The sequence below is a fragment of the Schistocerca gregaria genome, chromosome 3, assembly GCF_023897955.1.
Source record: "Schistocerca gregaria isolate iqSchGreg1 chromosome 3, iqSchGreg1.2, whole genome shotgun sequence".
Lineage (NCBI taxonomy): Eukaryota > Metazoa > Arthropoda > Insecta > Orthoptera > Acrididae > Schistocerca > Schistocerca gregaria.
Window position 1 is genome coordinate 320,559,912 of NC_064922.1, and position 22,762 is coordinate 320,582,673.

A 22,762-nucleotide genomic window follows, 5' to 3' on the forward strand; every position below is an offset into this window, starting at 1 on the left:
CTGATCGTCGCCTCCCAGTTCTCGCCGCCGCTGCCTGGTCGCCGAATCCCGGTGCCCACCGCCGCCGCCTGGTCGTCGCCTCTGAGTGCTCGCCACCCCTGCCTGGTAGTCACCTCCCAGTTCTCGCCGCCGCCGCCTGGTCGTCGCCTCTGAGTGCTCTGCCACCCCTGCCTGGTAGTCGCCTCCCAGTGCTCGCCGCCGCCGTCTGGTCGTCGCCTCCCAGTGGTCGCCACCACATGGTCGTCGCCTCCCAGTTCTCGCCGCCGCCGCCTGGTCGCGACCTCCCAGTGCCCGCCGCCGCCGCCTGGTCGTCGCCTCCCAGTGCTCACCGCCACCTGATCGTCGCCTCCCAGTTCTCGCCGCCGCCGCCTGGTCGCCGCCTCCCAGTGCCCGCCGCCGCCGCCTGGTCGTCGCCTCTAAGTGCTCACCGCCGCCTGGTCGCCGCATCCCGGTGCCCGCCGCCGCCGCCTGGTCGCCGCCTCCCGGTGCCCGCCGCCGCCGCCTGGTCGTCGCCTCCGAGTGCTCGCCACCTCCGCCTGGTAGTCGCCTCCCAGTGCTCGCCGCCGCCGTCTGGCTGTCGCTTCCCAGTGCTCGCCACCGCCGCCTGGTCGTCTTCTCCCAGTGCTCGCCGCTGCCGCCTGGCTGTCGTCTCCCTGTGCTCGCCGCCGCCGCCTGGTCGCCGCCTCCCGGTGCCCGCCGCCCCGCCTGGTCGTCGCCTCCCGATGCCCGCCGCCCCGCCTGTTCGTCGCCTCCCGGTGCCCGCCGCCGCCGCCTGGACGTCGCTTTCCAGTGCTCGCCGCCGCCGCCTGATCGTCGTCTCCCAGTGGTCGCCAACACATGGTCGTCGCCTCCCAGTTCTCGCCGCCGCCGCCTGGTCGCCGCCTCCCAGTGCCCGCCGCCGCCGCCTGGTCGTCGCCCCTAAGTTCTCACCGCCACCTGATCGTCGCCTCCCAGTTCTCGCCGCCGCTGCCTGGTCGCCGAATCCCGGTGCCCACCGCCGCCGCCTGGTCGTCGCCTCTGAGTGCTCGCCACCCCTGCCTGGTAGTCACCTCCCAGTTCTCGCCGCCGCCGCCTGGTCGTCGCCTCTGAGTGCTCTGCCACCCCTGCCTGGTAGTCGCCTCCCAGTGCTCGCCGCCGCCGTCTGGTCGTCGCCTCCCAGTGGTCGCCACCACATGGTCGTCGCCTCCCAGTTCTCGCCGCCGCCGCCTGGTCGCCACCTCCCAGTGCCCGCCGCCGCCGCCTGGTCGTCGCCTCCCAGTGCTCACCGCCACCTGATCGTCGCCTCCCAGTTCTCGCCGCCGCCGCCTGGTCGCCGCCTCCCAGTGCCCGCCGCCGCCGCCTGGTCGTCGCCTCTAAGTGCTCACCGCCGCCTGGTCGCCGCATCCCGGTGCCCGCCGCCGCCGCCTGGTCGCCGCCTCCCGGTGCCCGCCGCCGCCGCCTGGTCGTCGCCTCCGAGTGCTCGCCACCTCCGCCTGGTAGTCGCCTCCCAGTGCTCGCCGCCGCCGTCTGGCTGTCGCTTCCCAGTGCTCGCCACCGCCGCCTGGTCGTCTTCTCCCAGTGCTCGCCGCTGCCGTCTGGCTGTCGTCTCCCTGTGCTCGCCGCCGCCGCCTGGTCGCCGCCTCCCAGTGCCCGCCGCCCCGCCTGGTCGTCGCCTCCCGATGCCCGCCGCCCCGCCTGTTCGTCGCCTCCCGGTGCCCGCCGCCGCCGCCTGGACGTCGCTTTCCAGTGCTCGCCGCCGCCGCCTGATCGTCGTCTCCCAGTGGTCGCCAACACATGGTCGTCGCCTCCCAGTTCTCGCCGCCGCCGCCTGGTCGCCGCCTCCCAGTGCCCGCCGCCGCCGCCTGGTCGTCGCCTCTAAGTGCTCACCGCCGCCTGGTCGCCGCATCCCGGTGCCCGCCGCCGCCGCCTGGTCGTCGCCTCTGAGTGTTCGCCACCTCCGCCTGGTCGCCGCCTCCCGGTGCCCGACGCCCCGCCTGGTCGTCGCCTCCCGATGCCCGCCGCCCCGCCTGTTCGTCGCCTCCCGGTGCCCGCCGCCGCCGCCTGGACGTCGCTTTCCAGTGCTCGCCGCCGCCGCCTGATCGTCGTCTCCCAGTGGTCGCCAACACATGGTCGTCGCCTCCCAGTTCTCGCCGCCGCCGCCTGGTCGCCGCCTCCCAGTGCCCGCCGCCGCCGCCTGGTCGTCGCCTCTAAGTGCTCACCGCCGCCTGGTCGCCGCATCCTGGTGCCCGCCGCCGCCGCCTGGTCGTCGCCTCTGAGTGTTCGCCACCTCCGCCTGGTCGCCGCCTCCTGGTGCCCGCCGCCCCGCCTGGTCGTCGCCTCCCGATGCCCGCCGCCCCGCCTGTTCGTCGTCTCCCGGTGCCCGCCGCCGACACCTGGACGTCGCTTTCCAGTGCTCGCCGCCGCCGCCTGGTCGTCGTCTCCCAGTGGTTGCCACCACATGGTCGTCGCCTCCCAGTTCTCGCCGCCGCCGCCTGGTCGCCGCCTCCCAGTGCCCGCCGCCGCCGCCTGGTCGTCGCCTCTAAGTGCTCACCGCCACCTGATCGTCGCCTCCCAGTTCTCACGCCGCCGCCTGGTCGTCGCCTCCCGGTGCCCGCCGCCGCCGCCTGGTCGTCGCTTCCGAGTGCTCGCCACCTCCGCCTGGTCGTTGCCTCCCAGTGCTCACCGCCACCTGATCGTCGCCTCCCAGTTGTCGCCGCCGCCGCCAGGTCGCCGCCTCCCAGTTCTCGCCGCCGCCGCCTGGTCGCCGCCTCCCAGTGCCCGGCGCCGCCGCCTGGTCGTTGCCTCCCAGTGCTCACCGCCACCTGATCGTCGCCTCCCAGTTCTCGCCGCCGCCGCCAGGTCGCCGCCTCCCAGTTCTCGCCGCCGCCGCCTGGTCGTCGCCTCTGAGTGCTCTGCCACCCCTGCCTGGTAGTCGCCTCCCAGTGCTCGCCGCCGCCGTCTGGTCGTCGCCTCCCAGTGGTCGCCACCACATGGTCGTCGCCTCCCAGTTCTCGCCGCCGCCGCCTGGTCGCCGCCTCCCAGTGCCCGCCGCCGCCGCCTGGTCGTCGTCTCCGAGTGCTCGCCACCTCCGCCTGGTAGTCGCCTCCCAGTGCTCGCCGCCGCCGTCTGGCTGTCGCTTCCCAGTGCTCGCCACCACCGCCTGGTCATCTTCTCCCAGTGCTCGCCGCCGCCGTCTGGCTGTCGTCTCCCTGTGCTCGCCGCCGCCGCCTGGTCCCCGCCTCCTGGTGCCAGCCGCCCCGACTGGTCGTTGCCTCCCGGTGCCCGCCGCCCCGCCTGTTCGTCGCCTCCCGGTGCCCGCCGCCGCCACCTGGACGTCGCTTTCCAGTGCTCGCCGTCGCCGCCTGGTCGTCGTCTCCCAGTGCTCGCCGCCGCCGCCTGGTCGTCGTCTCCCAGTGCTCGCCGCCGCCGCCTGGTCGTCTCGTCCCGGTGCTTGCTACCGCCTGACAGCCTCCTCGTGGTGCCTGCCACTGCCTGGTTACCGCCGTCGACGTCGCTGCCACAATCTCCACCACCACCACCACCATGTTCCAACCCCACACTACTTTCATTTTCACCTCTCTCTCCACTGCTCCGACCACCATCACATGGAGTACATCCTCCACCCCCATTCCTGTCTTTCCTTCCCTCACTGTCCACTCCACCATTGCGCCATTTTCGTCTGTAACTGGCCCCAACTCTCCCTCTCCTGTCACTGTCACCCCTGCGACATCTGCAGACTTTCCACCACTCCGTGCATCACCACCGACAGGCTCCAAGCCAGCACGGATTTTGGCTTGCTGTTCCACAGTCTCTGTGCCACCCACGCCACTCGCTCTGCGTCATCCGCTTCTTAGGGCGATCCTGCCCCCAGCCATCCCCCTGAAACCCATCTCCCAGTCTCTTCACCAGCCTGTCGTGACCGTGATACCTTCCAAGCGCCCTAATGTAGAACCTTCCCCTGCAATCTCCCCATGATCCACCCACCCCCATGGACGTGACCCCAACCCCCATCCCTTCCACGCCTGCTGCCCACACTTTTGTCCTCTCTAATCCTGTCCCTCAATTCCTTGATGGTCGCACCCTCACACTGGCCATCTGGAAATACTACCCCAATGCCCACATCTCCCTTTTTATTCCTCACAAGGTCTCGGTCCTCATTAAATCCCCCAATGCTTCCTTCCACACTGATCTCCTCTCCCGCATCCCACATATCCAATTTGGACAATGTGCAATCCTCACCCCCACCTCACCTCGTCCTCTCCCTGTCAGCGTCAACCTCCTCGATGTCTGCCAACCGTCACCGCTGTGATCACGAAGTTTAGCCCAATGGTCACAGAGGCTGAGGTGTTTGTGGAACTCAACTCCTGGCCCCACATCGAAATCCGCTCTGCCCGTCACATCTTTAATGATGCCGGGCCAACTTATCTAATGCAGGTATTCACCGAATCCTCCTCCTCAATTAACAGCCTCCTCACCGAGGGAGCCCTCACATACAGTCGCCATCATAAGGTAGACCCCTCCCATTCCCCAGCCCAATCCTACCGCTGCTAACACTGCCTCACATAAAATGACCAAGGTACCTCTGCCTGCAAGAACTCCCTACTTGTCCCCACTGCATAGCTTACCACTTCCTCAAGAACTGCCCCAACCTCACCTCTCCTGCCTCCTGCAACACCTGTAGTGAACCACATCCTACCTATTCCTTGAAGTGTAAAGTGAAACCTCCTCCAGTCACCCTTGAGCTCACCATCCCTGTCCATCCTGTTGATGACCCCATCCACCCCAACAACTCGCTCCGCCCTGTGCTTACTGCAGAGGACGTCATCTGTTTCATTACCATTGTGCTCCATAACATCTACCCCTTCCAGCGCTGCCACACCCTTTCCCAAATCGCACTCGCTGCCCATTCCATCTTCCATCTTACCACCTATGCCACCTACTCCCAAAACCAGGCTCACTTCCTCTTCTCCCCCCTTACCACCCTCGTCTAGCTCTCCCCTCCCATAGTACAACAACCCTACCATATTGTGTACCACAATATTCCCTCCCTGCCCACCCACAAACTCCTCTTCCTCTACACCCTCCATCAGCACTGCACAAATGCCTTCGTCTTAAATGAAACCTTCCTTCAACCCCATATCTCCATCTCAACAGCTCCTTACACACTTCACTGCACTGATAACCCATACCCCCTGGTGCATGGCAGAGTTGCTATAGACCCCCTCAGGCACCTCCCTGTCTGGCCCCAACTTCTCCTTAACAATCCTGCCGCACATCCCACCCTCACCCTCTTCTTCCCACTCTTATCATCACCTGTGCCACCATTTATGTCCACCCTCGCACCCTTATCCCTTCCGATTTCCCGGCCCACATTGACCGCACCTACTCCACCTACATGATTGCCGCCAACCTCAGTATCCACAGCCATGATCCTGCCAACCTCCAGTGGTGGCATCGGTTTATCACCACCCTCCAGGGAGACCTGTTTCCCCTCCCCCAGCACACCCGACCCGAATCCAACACCACTGATGTGCTCCTTGCCTCTCCCAACCTCCTTGGGCGCATCACCACACATGTCCTTGACCTCATTGACAGTGACCATGCTTGTGTTCTCCTCACTATCTCTAGTGGGCGCCATCCTCAACCTGCTCCTCACCCCGACATCCCTCCTCAACTTGTCCATGATTACTCCCATGCTGACTGGGAAGCCTACCAGAACTCCATTCACACCCAGGTTGAAGGCCAAGACCATACCCTCCAATCTCCTGATGACATCTCTCGCGCTGCTGCCTTCCTGCACCAGACTTTGTCTGATTCCGTCTCCATCCATATCCCCACCAAAACCATCCACCCTCACCGCTCCGCCCTGCCTCCACAGCATGTGCTTCTCCTTTGGGAGTCCTGCCACCTCTACCACTCTTTTCTGTGCACTTACCCGCCACAGGCAATTACGACGACACATCCACAACCTGCTTACTGCAAAGAAATGCCGTGTCTGATGCCAGACATGTACAGAATTCAACACCATGCTCCCAATAAACCCTTCCAAGTATTGGTCTGCTTTCCACCGCCTTACTGGGAACCGCCCCACGCCAGTACCCTCTCCTCCTTGATGACCGGCTCTTTCCTGACAATCTCAGTAAGGCCAACCACGTTGCCTCTCACCTCTCTGATGTTTTCTCCATACCAGATGATCCCCAATTTGATTATTCCCTCTTCCCTGATGTCATGGACCGTACAAATACCTCTGTTCCTCCCCCTGCTCCTAGCTTCCAGTACTTGGGCCGCACACTACCATCTGAACTTAACACTCCCATCACTACACAGGACATCAGCCTCAGTCTCCACACTAAAAGCAACACTGCTCCCGGCCACAACCACATTACCTACCGCCACTCGAACACTGCCCTCCCTCCTACCTTTCAGTCCTTGCCACCCTCTACAATGTCATGCTTGCCACTGGGTTTTACCCCAACCTGTGGAAAACCTCCCATATCTTGAAGTTCTCCAAACCCATCAAGCCTCCATCTGACGCCTCTTCCTATTGTCCTATCTGCCTCACATCGGTGTTCAGCAAGCTCTTGGAATCCATCCTTATCCGGCTCAGCGATCACCACCTCCACCAAAACCACCTCCTCCCCGACACCCAATGTCTTTTTCGACTATGTCTGGCGTCCCAGTCTCCTGTTTAAACTCCAAACCTACACCCTTCAAGGCAACTACATCCATCTGATGGTCTCCTTCCTCTCTCGCCGCCCCTCCTATATTACCACCCGTAATGCCCACACCTTCTACCCCTCTGCAGATGTGCCCCAGAGCTCCATCCTGCCCCCTCTCCTCTACCTCCTGTACATGACAGATATGCCCCAACCCCCGCCCCACCTCCAGTACACCTCTTGCAGTATGCCGATGACACCCCATTCCTCGCCCTCGCTCCTACCTTCCAACAGTCCCAACGCCTTCTCCCGAATCACCTTGACCTTTTTGCCGCATGTTGTAACCAGTGGCAACTGAAAATCAATCCTTCCAAGACCCATGCAATCATGGTAGGTCATACCACTTGCTCCTTCCGGCTCCTGGATTTCTCCCTTACTGTCTGCACATGTCCTGTGCGCCTCTCCCCCATCCTCACCTACCTTGGCCTCACCACTGACCGTCACCTCACCTGGATTCCTAATCTCCGCTCCATCCATTCCAAAGCCCACTACTGCTTCCGACTCCTCAAACTACTCTCTGGCCGTACATGGGGGTTGCACCCCTCTACCATCCTCCACACCTACAAACCCTTAATCTGTCCCAGACTCTGTTATGCCAGTCCTGCCTGGATATCTGCCCCCCCCCAAATGCTATAAGTCCCCATGCACTCTGTCTCGTCTTCCATATATGCCTCCCATCCCCCATGCGGATCCTCTATGACCTCATTCCTTTCCCCCATCTGCTCCTATTCCCCAAACATATCAGCATACTCTACACCTCCTGCCGCCTTGATCCCCCTCACCGCCTGATTGCTCCTCTCCTCTCCCATCCCCGACCCCTGCTGCGCCTTCACTGTTGTGTCCCCCCTACCCTCCATCTCTACACCCTTCATCTCCTTTCCCAAGGTGGCTTCCATCAACTCCCCTCGCGGATGATGCTCTCTCTCCCTCCACCTATCCCTCCTATCAACTCTTTTCCCCGCCCCCCCTCCTTTCCTCTGTCCTTTCTCTAGGCTCCCTCTTGCCCCCTTCCACACTGTTTTCTCCCTGCCTAACCTCTCCCTACCTCCCTTCTCCCCCCTCCTCTGCTTTTCCCGCTCCCTGTCGCGTCAACCCCCCCTCTTATGGGTCCTCATCCTCCATTGGGTCATTTCCCCCCTCCCCCCTTCGCTTTTCCTCTCCTTTCCCCTTTTTCTTTTCCCATCATCTGTCCAGTTTCCCCCGACCTGCTCTCGGCTGTGGTATGTCCTACTTACCAACTTTTTAGTGCAGTGTTTCAGTGAATGGTCAGTGTTGTTTCGTTTTTCTGTTGCGAACAGAAACCATGCTGTCGCTGAGGGTGAATTTTATGTCTTTTGCGAACAGAAGCCACACTGTGGCCCTGTTTTTTAATTGTCTGTCTCTTATTTCACCTGTCTGCTTTGTATGTATTTTATTTGCATCATTTTCCCTTTGTTCTATGATTTAGGCTCCATGATTTTTTCACCATGTTACCATTTACGTCTCCGATTTTATCGCCTGTTTTTATTATTTATTCTATTTATCTTTCTCAAACAAAGTCTGTAGGCTGAAGAGCGGCATACTAAGCTGCTGCAAGCCCGCCCCCTTCGGGGGAATTGAAATTCAATAAAGAAAAAGAAATAGTTCATGGCAGTCAGTTTTAGCCCTGACGACGACCATGGATGTAGTGGTCGAAAGCTTGGAGTTTTAGCCTGAGAGATTTTTATTCAAAATAACTGATGATGGGCGAGGTAGAGAGGATATAAACTGTAGACTGGCAATGGCAAGGAAAGAGTTTCTGAAGAAGAGTAATTTGTTAACATCGAGTATAGATTTAAGTGTCAGGAAGACGTTTCTGAAAGTATTTGTATGAAGTGTAGCCATGTATTGAAGTGAAACGTGGGCGATAAATAGTTCGGACAAGAAGAGAATAGAAGCTTTCGAAATGTGGTGCTACAGAAGAATGCTGAAGGTTGTGTGGGTAGATCACATAACTAATGAGGAAGTATTGAACAGAATTGGGGAGAAGAGAAGTTTGTGGCACAACTTGACTAGAAGAAGGAATCGGATGGCAGGACATGTTCTGAGGCATCAAGGGATCACCAATTTAGTATTGAAGGGCAGCGTGGAGGGTAAAAATCGTAGAGGGAGACCAAGAGGTGAATACACCAAGCAGATTCAGCAGGATGTAGGTTACAGTAGGTACTGGGAGATGCTTGCACAGGATAGAGTAGCATGGAGAGCTGCAGCAAACCAGTCCCTGGGCTGAAGACCACAACAATAACATATGCCTGTTAGCCATCTCTGGTCCCTCAGGCGGTGGCACAGAAGATTATTCTGTTCTTTGGCTAGAGCATTTATCAAACAAATCAGCCTGTAAGATTTCGGTTCTCTTGTGTCTGTGTCTTCCACTTGAAGTTTTAGTAGCTTAGCCACACAATCCACCAATGACTGGTTCGGACACTGCACCTATCAAAGCCACGCCACTGAGGGAATGCTGCTAGTGAATGAACTGAGTGTGTTTACACGCGCACCAGCGAGGTTTTGTACGACACGAGCTAGGCTCCCGGAATGTAGCTGACGTGGAAACGGCACATTGTAATGCACTATATAGCAGCCTAGTCTACCATTGACGATAGAATGCATTGATGCATTGGGACAGCTCTAAAGCCGCCCACTCACAGACCGAAGAGTCAGCCAACCCTTCCCACTGATTGGTTCGCTGATGCACGTGACTGTGTGTGGGCACACTGCGACCATGCCAAAACAGAAGAGAAACGAACGGAGTATGGGATGGCAGGTAGAGATCGGGGATAGCACGTAGTGGTGCCCTGGTGGAGTATATTACCTTGAAGGAGGGGCGGAGGGTGGGGGGCGTTGGCCAAAATGAATGGGCGGCTTAACGCAATGCCCAGCTCCAGAGTTACATAGGGCACTCACCCACAGATCCCTTGGCTGGTTCTGATGCTCAAGCTTTTTGAAAACAAAACTGTGGTGTCTAATCAGCTCAGCACTAATCACTACATCAATCTCTCAGGGCAAACCATTTCTTCTGGTATGTTATGTAACTAGTATTATGCAATCATTGTTCAGAGAATTAATAACAAACGTGTTATGGTTATTTCGCGCAGCGCAATTAAAGAGCACACATCGCCACGACTATAGTTTGCACCATTAAAAACAGCTCGTAATGCCGTCATCGTCACACACAAAGGTGGTATGCTCTCGCATATTTCTGCACGAAATAGTCGCCAGTCTTTCCATTAGTTATTAGATCTCTCGGAAAATCTTTTGTCCATATACCTACCAGCAGCAATAATTTGGTGATATGTGCACCACACTCACGTTTTCACGCTGTATGCACAATCTTGATGTAACGGGTGATGATTTTCAGATCATCAACGTGGATTTTTTTGTCTTCGAATCCATGTACATCAATAAATGCAACCATGCTTCATCAGAAGAAAGCAGCATATCTCTTCATCATTCACAGGCTGCAATAGCCAACTGCAGTACTGGCGTTGAGCAATAATGTTTGACTTGGTTACTAGTTGCAGTACCATAAATTTGTATAAAATGTTTGAAGAAGTAAGCACTCCGAACAATATTACAAGAAGAATTACAGGTACTAGTCCTCAACATTCCACTATGCACGAAAAGTGTGAACAACTGACTTTCGCACTTGCTGGAAGATGTCCCATACTCCTCAAGTAGCCTTTGAACTAAGTCTTCTCTGGCTCCACTGGCAATTCATAAGCAATATTTGTCAAACATAGTTACAGGAAGAAGTTCATCGTATTAAAGACAGGCGTTCGGTAGCATTACTCCCCAAATTCTCGCCTTTTTGCACCATCTTGGTGTGACGTTTCCATCAAAAGCGACGCGTTCCTTTCGGATAATTTGTATTAAAACTGATTGCACGGAGTAAAGTTGCCTTCAGCGCAGGCAAGCGAATCGTCTCAAAGTCACTCACTGGAAGAGCAACGGTTGCAGGGTAGGTGTAGGGAGCAGAGGCTTGTGTAGCGGGCAGCCTGCGTGGCGGTGTCCTTTGAGACAAGCAAGTGATGATCGTAGCGTATGCAGTATCCCTAACCTCCTAATAACTAAGGACACAGAAATAATCACATTTAAAAATGTTAACAGTTTAGAAACACAAAACTAAGCGTATGTCTCGGTGATCATAAAAAGACTCCACAGTCATATGTAAATCTGTAATAACCACAAAATAGTAATAGAATCTGCAGAGTGTATTCTTAAACTGACCACCCACGACAGTCTACGATGATCACGAAATTCAGTTCAAAAATATAATGATACCGATCTTAAGGCTATTGGGAGAGAGTCTCCAAAGGTGTCGAATGTATGGTGTAAGTATTCATACTAGGGCCTCTACTAGTGGTGGAAGTATTAACTAAATTGTTCAGCTCTATACAGTTAGGTCTGTGACATATGCAGAAATAAAATTTACCTGAAAAAGTATGAACATTGGTTTGGTGAGAATGCCGATTTTAATAATACTGAACTGACTTCAGCACTAGATTCTAGGCCGAATAGAAGTGTGGTATATGAAGAAATATTCTGATTATTTACTATAAATTAAGAGCATAGTTTTTGTTTTTTTACATTATTAATTTATTTCGTTAAACTTTACTAACTATCGTCCTCAAACAATGTATAATATTCGTGAATAACACTGAAACGTAGGGAGAGGTACTTAAATTAAAGATGACGAAGTTAAACAGTTAATAAATATGAAGGGAACGAACCAGAAAAACTTTTAAGGCTAAACGTAAGAAATGCTTATATAACAGTTTAAATTAAATTAGCGACCACAATAAAATAAAATTTATACAGTATTAGAGCACTGCAAAATATCTCGAAGAGTTATTACTTACAAATGGCGATACAGAATCAGAATAAAAGAACTGACATAACTAACATGCAGTACGAAAGCTGAATTATATATTACAGAGTGAGCCGTGGTAAAAATTGCTGTTTTGAAGAGCGCGCCGCAGCGCGTAGTGTGAAGCAGTCGACCTCCGTCTCTGGCGGTGGCGCCGCTGTGGCAATCGCAGCTTTGGTGTTACCCTCTGGTGGGATAGGGCAAAGGTTGCCTGTTCACGTGCCTTTAAATGGCGCTAAGAGCCCGCCAGGGGTCAGTCTGGGTCAGTCTCTCGTCCCCAACTTGTAAGTCTGTCTCTCGTCTGCATTTGTTAGGCAGTTAGCGTCTGTCGTTCGTTCGGAGTGCTAGTGTGTCTGTCGTTCGGATCAACCTTTAAAGCCGGTAAAATAAGTCTTTCCACTCCGCCAGTAAGAGAACTCTGCGAGTGGTCGGTCGGGCACTGAGACACAAGATGACTGGTCCGTCTTGAGCGTCGGCGCATGTGAGGTCGCCACGTGAGTCCAGTGGGCCGCGGCGTATAGCGAGGGGTAGTGACTTCACTGTCGACACGAGAGCAACAGGAGTCAACCCACGACATCAGTCTGGCCGGTGCGAGCTGAGACACCGTGAGACGGGAGATCGGCGCGCCTTCCTGCGTCCGTTGAAGCGGCTGGCAGCGGACAGTTCTGGAGAGCGATTTGGGGGGGCTGCGCCAGGTCTTTTCGAGAAATTGCAGTTTATTGGAAGTTAAGTGATTGGTGATATGTTGTTTGATTTACTCTTGTTAAATTCTACTTGTTTTCTTGGTGAGGTCACCAGCCGTTTTGCTTTGGGGTCGTCCCACCATCCTTTTCCGTTTGCCCACCCGCGGGAAGGTGGTTGTTTATAAATTGGGTGGTCCGTCTTTCCATTGTGGAGTAGGGGCGAGTTAGAGAAACCTGCGGCTCGAGTTGTTCGGTAATCTCACTATCAATCTACCGTAAGTAGGTAGCTGCCTCTGTAAAGTTTGTCGGATTTGGTGTGTTAACGAATTTATTGCTTGGAGTGTAACGACCTAATACCTGAAATATGTTTTGATCTTTGGAAACTTTGATATTATTGCCTATGATCTTGAGAGGCGGTATCTGTGACTGTAGAGCATCTTAACTATTGTTTGGCCAACCTTGTAGAATTTTATATAAGATTGCATTTCATGGGCTTTTATTTAAATGGTCATTTTAGTATATAAAGTTGCCACCCTCTCACTGTAAGACCTTTCTTAGAAGTTAAAAATTAAGTTGAACCTTTGGTGGCAAGGTTAATATTTTAATTGTACCATTTCCATCCCTCCTACGGGGGGTGCATAGTTTGTGTGCTTGTGTAAATTGTTAAAACTCTTAGTTTAAAGATATCTGGCGTGTCGCAGATTTGCACCAGTGTAGTCTTTCAGAGGCTGCTGTGAGCGGTCGTAACTACGGCTGTGTCAAAAGGGAGCGGCAAGGTTCTCAGCCCGAAAGCTCATACAGTCAAAACTTGTTTCTTTCTGCCTCTGAATAAATTGTAACTTTGATATTTAGAGGGTGCTTTCTGATTATAATTTTAAATCTGTTTCTTTTAAAAATGCTTTTAGGCACTGTAAAAGTGAATAAAATTCACATTTGTTAAAAGGAATTTGGTTATGATTTCATCAGTTACCCCATGGCAACTACTTCCATGCTTACATAGTGTGATTAAATGTGTTAATGTTCTTGATGAATCACTAGTAAATAAAATAAATTCTTAAGAATATTTTTTGAAAATAATTCACTGTTCACAGGTATGAATAATTTCTCTCACTGTAGGGAAGATGTACATAATATAAAACATCAGAATGTATGGAGGACATAGATAATCACAGTAAAATAAATAAATTCAGGAAATTTTGAGGCACAGAGTGGAAAGACAGTGTGCAAAGAACTGGAAAAATGTAGAATTAAGTGGAGTTTAGGAGACAGGAAACACTGAGCTGTCTTTGCTCATTTAATGTTAAATATGAGATGTGGGACTGGTATTTGTTGATTTCCGGGGCTTTCTGTAGAGTAAGAGTTCGGTGTCTGCTAATATGAGAACGTGGGACTGCCGTTGGTAGCTGTGGCCCTCGCTCAGTACAGGCTAAGCAAAGGTGGAGTAATAATTCTGCAACCTCCAGCTGTGTTTGTGTAGTCCTAAAGCATCGACTGCAAAAAATAAACTACAATAAAAGCCGCATTCATGCTAGACAATGCCGCACAAATAAATATTAGGTATGAGGGTCTTAGTTTCTACTGGATAACCTAAAAGTTTGACATACCCTATATGTTGCCGACACAAATTCTAGCCACGCGCCAAGGACGTGTAGAATCCATATTACTGTGAACTGCAGTCTCCTTAAAGCGTCAAGCTGAGAATCACGCAAATTGGCGGTTGTCATGAAGTACCATCTGATATGTGGACACGATACACAGTACGCTAGTCTTCAGCTGCCTGCTAATTACTTGTTCGCACGCATAGTGTACATTATTCTCCACCTGATACGCTGAACGTGAATACTGCGTTAAAAAATTAGTGTAAGGATGTATAGAACACACAATATCTGAACTTAATATGCTACCACACGATGGGCGCGGCAATAAATACGTTCTTTTCAGATTATTGAGAATAGAGAGGTGAAATATGGTACAAATGCGAGAGTCAAGTAAAGAACTTTGTTTCTCCAGACAAATTTAAACATATTAATGCCGCGCGGGATTAGCAGAGCGATCTAAGGCGCTGTGGTCATGGACTGTGCGGTTGGTCCCGGCGGAGGTTCGAGTCCTTCCTCGGGCATGGCTGTGTGTATTTGTCCTGAGGATAATTTAGGTTGAGTAGTGTGTAAGCTTGGGACTGATGACCTTAGCATTTAAGTCTCATAAGATTTCACATACATCTGAACATACATGTTAATGAAATAATACATGTTTCGATATTGCAGCTGTTTTTCTACGTAGTCGCAATTCAAATTTAAACATTTAAGCACTTAAGCTTTCCTATTCCTTCTGCAGAAACAGCTGCTTCCAGTAGCTCAACCAATATGAATCGTTCGTTGTCATTTCCATAAAGCTTTTCGGCGAAAAATGTTTTCAATTCGAGAATAAGATGTTAATCACTAGAATACCAGTCCGGGCTGTAAGGTGGATGTTAAAAAACGTCCCACTTAAGCTGCCGAAGCAAATCCTTCGTCAGCGGAGGAGAATGCAGGCGTGCGTTATCGTGAAGAAACATGATGCTGCTGGACGACGACTCCCTTCATTTGTTCTAGGTATAAAGTAAACGAGTAGGACGTCCTTTTGACACCAAAATCTGTGACATATAACCTTCTGGTTCTCAGAACCTTTTCGGCATTTTTGGTTTTGTTGGGTATGCCATTCCATTGACTGTCGCTTCCTTTCTGGTCTTTTATGTGTAATCCAGGTCACATCACCATAACAATGTGGTTCATAAACTTCTAACCATCCTTGTCGTACCCAATGAGAAAGGCCTCCTTTTTTTATGTTTCTCTGTCAGAAGTCGAAGAACCTACATGGCACACACTTTTCTATGGCCCAGATCGTCACTAACATGTAAGGTAACTTTTTTTATTTTAGACTCTATCATTTTTTATTGATGTGAAACAGGGCTCTGATGAAGACCGAAACCGATGATGGCTGTATAGTAAAAAATTCACTAAGTCCAAAATAAAAAATAAAAGTAATACCTTAGAATATGTCAGTCACCGTCTCCGCAAACGGATTGTCGTCTTCCTCCTAAAATCGCCACAAACAGTTTGATAAAGAACTGATAGTGAAACATTACGAAATCACAAGCTCAGTACATCGGTAGAGGATTGGCCTGTTGAATTTTTTCCACAATCAAATGGTTCAAATGGCCCTGAGCATTATGGAACTTAAGATCTGAGGTCATCAGTCCCCTAGGACTTAGAACTACTTAAACCTAACTAGTCTAAAGATATCACACACAGCCATGCCCAAGGCAGGATTCGAACCTGCGACCGTAGCAGCAGCGAGGTTCCGGACTGAAGCAGCTAGAACCGCTCGGCCACAGCGGCCGGCTTTTCCACAATCCTTGATTGGTGTTCTCCAGTCACAACTGAAACGGGTATTCGGTGTCTGCCATAAAACATGATGCACCATATTGAAATTGAAGCGTCATTCATTATACTTCCATAAACTCCGGCCATCTTCCAGGAAATTACGTCAGAGCGAACATTTTTTAGCATTCAGAAACCACATTACACATTGGTGGTATCGTCAGTTTTGTCACACACTTTAAAATCTCACAAATACGCAGTTAATGAACGTTTCTGCTTGCTGTTAGTGTCATACCGGTAACAACGACTGGGAGGTTCTATGACACAGAGGCTGGGGTTGGGGAAGGACTGCGCGGCTTGTCAGATCAAAACTTTCTTCACTTTTACCGTGACCCCCCACATTGCTATGGAATGTAGTCATTAGACTATAGTGCTCACAATGTCAGATTAAATAACATGAAGATGTGGCACTATTGTCATGAGATGGATGGCTCACTGACTCTAAGTGGCACAGAAATCGAATTATATAGATTATAGCGTGTTAAAGAATGCATGATGTTGCAATAAGTGCTATTTTCTGGTGCCAGTATTGTAGTGATACTAGTGCGATATAGCTATCACGAAAAGGGCATGTGATTGGAATTGAGTCGGTGAAAGTTGGGGAGTCTATTATGCCTAGTCTGTTGTTGTTGTTGTTGTTGTTGTGGTCTTCAGTCCTGAAACTGGTTTGATGCAGCTCTCCATGCTACTCTATCCTGTGCAAGCTTCTTCATCTCCCAGTACCTACTGCAACCTACATCCTTCTGAATCTGCTTAGTGTATTCATCTCTTGGTCTCCTTCTACGATTTTTACCCTCCACGCTGCCCTCCAATACTAAATTGGTGATCCCTTGATGCCTCAGAACATGTCCTACCAACCCATTCCTTCTTCTGGTCTAGTTGTGCCAAAAACATCTCTTCTCCCCAATCCTATTCAGTACTTCCTCATTAGTTACGTGATCTGCCCATCTAATCTTCAGCATTCTTCTGTAGCACCACATTTCAAAAGCTTCTTGTCCAAACTATTTATCGTCCATATTTCACTTCCATACATGGCTACACTCCATACAAATACTTTCAGAAATGACTTCCTGACACTTAACTCTATACTCGATGTTAACAAATTTCTCTTCTTCAGAAACGCTCTCCTTGCCATTGTCAGTCTACATTTTATACCTTCTCTACTTCGACCATCATCAATTATTTTGCTCCCCAAATAGCAAAACGCCTTTACTACTTTAAGTGTCTTATTTCCTAATCTAATTCCCTCAGCATCACCCGACTTGACTACATTCCATTATCCTCGTTTTGTTTTTGTTGATGTTCATCTTATATCCTCCTTTCAAGACACTGTCCATTCCATTCAACTGCTCTTCTAATTCCTTTGCTGTCTCTGACAGAATTACAATGTCATCGGCGAACCTCAAAGTTTTTATTTCTTCTCCATGGATTTTAATACCTAATTCGAATTTTTCTTTTGATTCCTTTACTGCTTGCTCAATATACAGATTGAATAACATTGGGGATAGGCTACAACCCTGTCTCACTCCCTTTCCAACCACTGCTTCCCTTTCACGCCCCTCAACTCTTATAACTGCCATCTGGTTTCTGTACAAATTGTAAATAGCCTTTCGCTCCCTGTATTTTACCCCTGACACCTTCAGAATTTGAAAGAGAGTATTCCAGTCAATATTGTCAAAAGCTTTCTCTAAATCGACAAATGCTAGAAACGTAGGTTTGCCTTTCTTTAATCTTTCTTCTAAGATAAGTCGTAAGGCCAGTATTGCCTCACGTGTTTCAGTATTTCTACGGAATCCAAACTGATCTTCCCCGAGATCGGCTTCTACCAGTTTTTCCATTCGTCTGTAAAGAATTCGCGCTAGTATTTTGCAGCTGTGGCTTATTAAACTGATTGTTCGGTAATTTTCACATCTGTCAACACCATCTTTCTTTGAGATTGGAATTATTATATTCTTCTTGAAGTCTGAGGGTATTTCGTCTGTTTCATGCCTAGTCTGGCTAGGCGCTATGGCAAATTATGGCGACGGCAGCGTATACTCGTACGCACATTGAGAAAACAGTAAAGGAAGCCAAGTAGAAGTTTGGAAAGGGAATTAAGGTTCAGCGAGAAGAAAACGAACACTTAGCGGTTTGCTGATGACACTGTATTTATGCCAAAAGATAACAGACGACTTGGAAGACCCGATGAATCCAATGGGCAGTAACTTGAAAATAGGTTATAAGATACCAACAAAAGTGAAATAAGGGTAATTGAACGTAGTCGAATTAAATCAGGCGATGCTGATACAACTGGATTAGGAAATGAGCTTTAAAAAGTAGTAGATGAGTCTTGTTGTTTGGGCAACCAAATAACACGATTGCTGAAGCAGTGTGCACTCCGTCATCAGGCCACATGTGGCCCACCGGGACCATCCGACCGCTGTGTCATCCTCAGAGGAGAATGTGGATAGGAGGGGCGAGTGGTCAGTACACCACTCTCCCGGCCTTTATGATGGTTTTCTTCGACCAGAGCCGCTACTTAGCTGATCTGACGGGAACCGGTGTATCCTCTGTGGCGAGGCCGTTGCCTATTGCCGAAGTAGAGAGGTAATAAAAAAGTATGTAGTTGCACCTGCTCTGGATACACGCATTGATTCCGTTGGGAAAGGTGTCTAAAAGTAGTTGTATCGACTTTTGGGACAAATTGGCACGCAGCTGTTGCTGATATCCTCGATACCGCCTCTATGAAGTGTGTGCTAGCCGCACATATGTTCTGCTGAGGGAAAAAAAGGTGACCTCGCTGGCCACAGGAGTACCTTAAAATTGTGCAGACTTTTCATAGAGAAACGTACCGTGTGAGGACGAGCATTGTCTTGTTGCAAAATGGTACCGCGATGAGACATAATGTATGAGAAAGCAGGATGTCTGTGACGTACCATTCTGCCGTCAAGAGTTTCCTGAGTCACTACCAGCCGTGACTGGAAGCCATACCCGATGTCTGCCTACGCCAAGACGCCAGAAGTGATACCGCTGTGCCTCTCGGAAACACTGGAAGTTAGGACCTCTTCCACAGCGTTGCCATTCTCGGAGACAGTTGTTATCCCAGGTCGCGGAGGCTCACGATTCATCGCTGAACACCGAGGCCCACGAGAAGGACAGGGCATGGCGCATACGTCACAGCAAGTGACCCTGCAGGTCTTACAAGTGCCGTCTCCTTCGGGAAGCGAGTAAATATTTGTGACGAGTTAAATAATTATTAATTGTACGTTTAAGTGCATATAAGTTCTCGATAGCACACGACAAAATTAAGGCGTATAGTAGGCACCTTTTCAATTAAATATTGATTTCCCGTCGAACCTGCACGGAAAGTAAGGAACGATCGGTCGCGAAATGGAAACCACAGTGAAAATCCGATGAAGTTTTGCACAGGTGTGTTGGGCAGTGTCTCTAGCACGCCTGTCGATCGCATTAAGTAATTCTTTTTAGTTCTGAGCACACAGGGAGCACATAAATATGCCTAGATCAATAGTGTCTCCCGTCAAGTACGAGGGCCTGGTGTGAAATTTCGCCGGAAGCTATGCACCCAACATAACATAACTGTCGTGCGTTTTCTTCTTCAAGACAATTCTCAGCCGCATTCTGCAGGGGCAATGAAGATGCTCCTGTATCGTTTCCAATTGGAAATGTTTGATTACCCACAATACAGTCCATAATTTTCTCCCTCTGAATTTCATCTCTGCTCACATGATCCACTGGTATGAAGACAGCATTTTGGCAAGACAAGGAGCTGTAGGCCAGAGTAGAGAATTGGCGGAAAGCGCTGGCGGCTGCCGTGTATAACGAGGGTATTGGAAAGTTGCTACAACGCTACGACAAACGTCCAAGTCGGATCGGCGAATATAAGTAGCTGAAAGCTGTAGCTAACTGTTGCAAATGAAATTTTTGATTTTCACTACCGCCCACTGTGGTCGAGTGGTTCTAGGTGCTTCAGTCCGGAACCGCGCTGCTGCTACGCTCACAGGTTCGAATCCTGCCTCGAGCATGGATGTGTGTGCTGTCTTTAGGTTAGTTAGGATTAAGTAGTTCTAAGTCTAGGGGACTGATGACATCAGATGTTAAGTCCCGTAGTGCTTAGAGCCATTTGGACCATTTGAATTTCACTCTAGTTTCCATTTCGCGACCTGTCGCTCCTTACTTTCCGAATAGCCCTCATATCTCGTTGGCCCCGATGAACACAATGTGACGCCACACATCACTAGGCCATGCTTCCCGGTAAAGGCACAACATTGAATGATGCTGAATGATGTTAACGAAACAAATGGAGTATACATACAGAGGCTGTAGCACTTTATTTAGTAATCTCTAGAGTGCCACGCTGTACTACTATGGGTCGTATTTTCGGAAGCTATACTCTGGTTAAGCAATTTTTGAGAACATTTCTCGTGAGGAACAGGTCTTTTTCACAGTACTTCAAAATGAACATAAACAGTCTCGACCGCAAGAAATCTTTATTTTTGTCCGATATTGCAGTGCCTGTGTTATTCTGACAACGATGCAAAGTTCCTTTGGACCTGCATACATGCACAGACGCACTGCGATGACTATAGACGTTATGAAATATATCAAATGTATTCCCATTTGCGAATAAGGACAACCATCAGCTGCACAATGGAATGACGACAATGAAATTTGTGTTCAACGGGGACTCGAAATCGGATTTCCAGCCTATAGCGAGCGGTCGCCTTACTATTTGGCTCTCCATGAAAGACTCACGGCCAGATCCAAACGTCCATATGTTGTCAAACCTACGTAGACGACTTCTACTCGAACATCCATTACGTATATTGCCGTACGGGTCAGGTGCTATACTTTAAAGTCGCTTGCCCGGTATCTTATTACGATCCAAAGTTCAAAGGAACATGCACTGCGGGGACTACAGCCATTATGAAATACATTAAATGTATTCGCATTTGAGAAAATGCACAACCATGAGCTATAGGATAGAATGAATAACATGCATGCATGTCAAAAAGAACATTGCCTGGTAATCTGAATAACACAGGCACTGCAATTTTGTATTTATTTGCAGAAACCAGGCAAGCGACTTTCAAGTGCAACGTCTGGCGTGTATGCGAATACACATAATGGATTTACTAATACAGGTCGTAGACGTGTAGTTGGCGACATATGGAAGTTTAGATCTGGCCGTGAGTCGTACACGGCTAACCAGATGTTCAGGCGACCGCTCACGATAAGTGGAAAATCCGGGTTCAAGTCCCGAACCCGCACATATTTCCATTGTCGTTATTTCATTCTATAGCTGATGGTTGTCCTTATTCGCAATTGCAATACGTTTAATGTACTTTACTCTTGTGGTTACAGATTTTGGTCAGCTACTGACCATCTTCAGACGTCACACTATATTGGTAGGCGGTGGCAGAGAACAGAGCAGGCGTTACGAACTCCACGAGCAGCTAAAGTTGACGTTCGTGGAGATCGTAGCGCCTGCCTCTTTCTGCGCCACCTCCTACCATCTTGATATGAGGTCTGAAGGTGGTCAGCAGCTCGTAACCGGTAACCAGAAAAATAAAGGCTTCTTGCGGTCGAGATTGTTCACGTTCATTTTATTCTCTGATTGTTTTGAGACAGAAACGGTACGTATGTGGACATGTGAGATAAAGTTGAGCCGTGTGCGGCTCGCGTTGGTGTCGTAGGTAGGTTGGCATCGTGTAATAGGGATAGTGGCGTCTCGTTTTCTTATTGTGTTTACTGGTGGCACTACGTTTGCTAGCGTTGTCTGTCCGTGAGTGACAGCAGCAGCGTTATCGATATCTAGTGTCGTGGTACTATCTTTGGAAGGATGCGAAGTGTTTTCCGAGTTGGATGTGTCGGCAATTCGGTTGGGACGGAGGTGGAGGGAGACCCGGCAGCGCGAGGACAATGCGGCACCGGGCCCGCTGGCGGCTCGCAGGCATTGCCTCATCGAGGGACTGTAGTTACGAGGGCCACAACCCCGTTGTCCACCGGAGCCAGGACGTTTGAGATGAGTGAACACTAACCCAAAAGTGAAACCTCCACTATCTGGAGATCACGCCGTTTGTTCGTGCACTGCTGCTTGCAGGGTCGGTGAGACGAAGAGCAAGTAGTGGAGTGTTAGGAGTTGTCGAAATTAATTAGCCATCTTCCACATCTTATTATGAATCATTGAATTCCTTGTGTTTATTCATGAATTTCAACCAGCGGTATTTTTCTGCCTAGTGGCCGCTAACGCCCCAGTTATCTGACCTGGAGGTTAGTGTATTTTCACGGCAGTGTACTTTCCTCGCCTTGCCGCTGCTGCCTGGTAAGGCTTGTAGTTCGACAGCCTCCTTGATTGTGGTTCGAATATTTTGTTTCTTTTGACTACTTTGGCCGTATTGGTTCCTTCTTCATCTGGATGTTCTAGACACCGGATTCTGAAGACGCAGTGCTGTCCGCCGGTTTCGCCTTGACTGGGTTATTCCATTGTTGTGTTGGTTACCAGACGTTAGGTAGAATTTGCAAGAGTGTTGGTCTGCGTTTAAGCTGTCACTGGTTTGAGTAGCCATCCAGTTAAGTGAATACAACGCTTGGCTGCCTGTCTCATCGGTTACGAAGTTGAGTGACTTTTCCCGGGCCGATCCTTGAAGCACTGTCTGACGCCCACTTCTCTCTTGGTTTGATCACATTGTGATGATGGCGATTAAAAAAAAAATTAGTGTCTCTTGGAGAAGTTTAACTGTTCTTAAGAATTGTTATCGAGGCGTTCAGCCGTTGAATTGTTTTTGAGTTATTACTATTGGGGCCTTCAGCCGGCAAATAATTTGAATTTCTGGTCAGTAAGGCTTTCGGCTGTGAATGCAATTTGTCTACAGAAATTTTTTGAGTAGATATTGTCTCATTTTGATGAATGTGTTTTTCCTTTTTTTTAAAATATTTAAGTGTGTCTTATAGAAGTTTAACTGTTCTTAACAATTGTTATCCAGGCCTTCAGCCGTTAAATTATTTTTGAGTTATTACTATTGTGGCCTTCAGCCGACAAATAATTTGAATTTCTTGTCAATAACGCCTTCAGCCGTCAATGCA

General features: G+C 50.1%; 1 protein-coding gene and 1 pseudogene across 1 annotated transcript; both read left to right on the forward strand.

Moving 5' to 3' along the window:
• The first annotated feature begins 236 nt into the window (after positions 1 to 236).
• LOC126355354 (uncharacterized) lies at positions 237 to 2,911 on the forward strand. The gene is made up of 2 exons (XM_050005649.1): positions 237 to 2,046; positions 2,124 to 2,911. The coding sequence occupies exons 1-2, from the start codon at positions 237 to 239 to the stop codon at positions 2,909 to 2,911; spliced, it is 2,598 nt and encodes an 865-aa protein (XP_049861606.1).
• Positions 2,912 to 2,969: 58 nt separating this feature from the next.
• The window catches only part of LOC126355355 (JNK1/MAPK8-associated membrane protein-like), a 197,037-nt pseudogene continuing 177,244 nt past the window's right edge, over positions 2,970 to 22,762 (forward strand).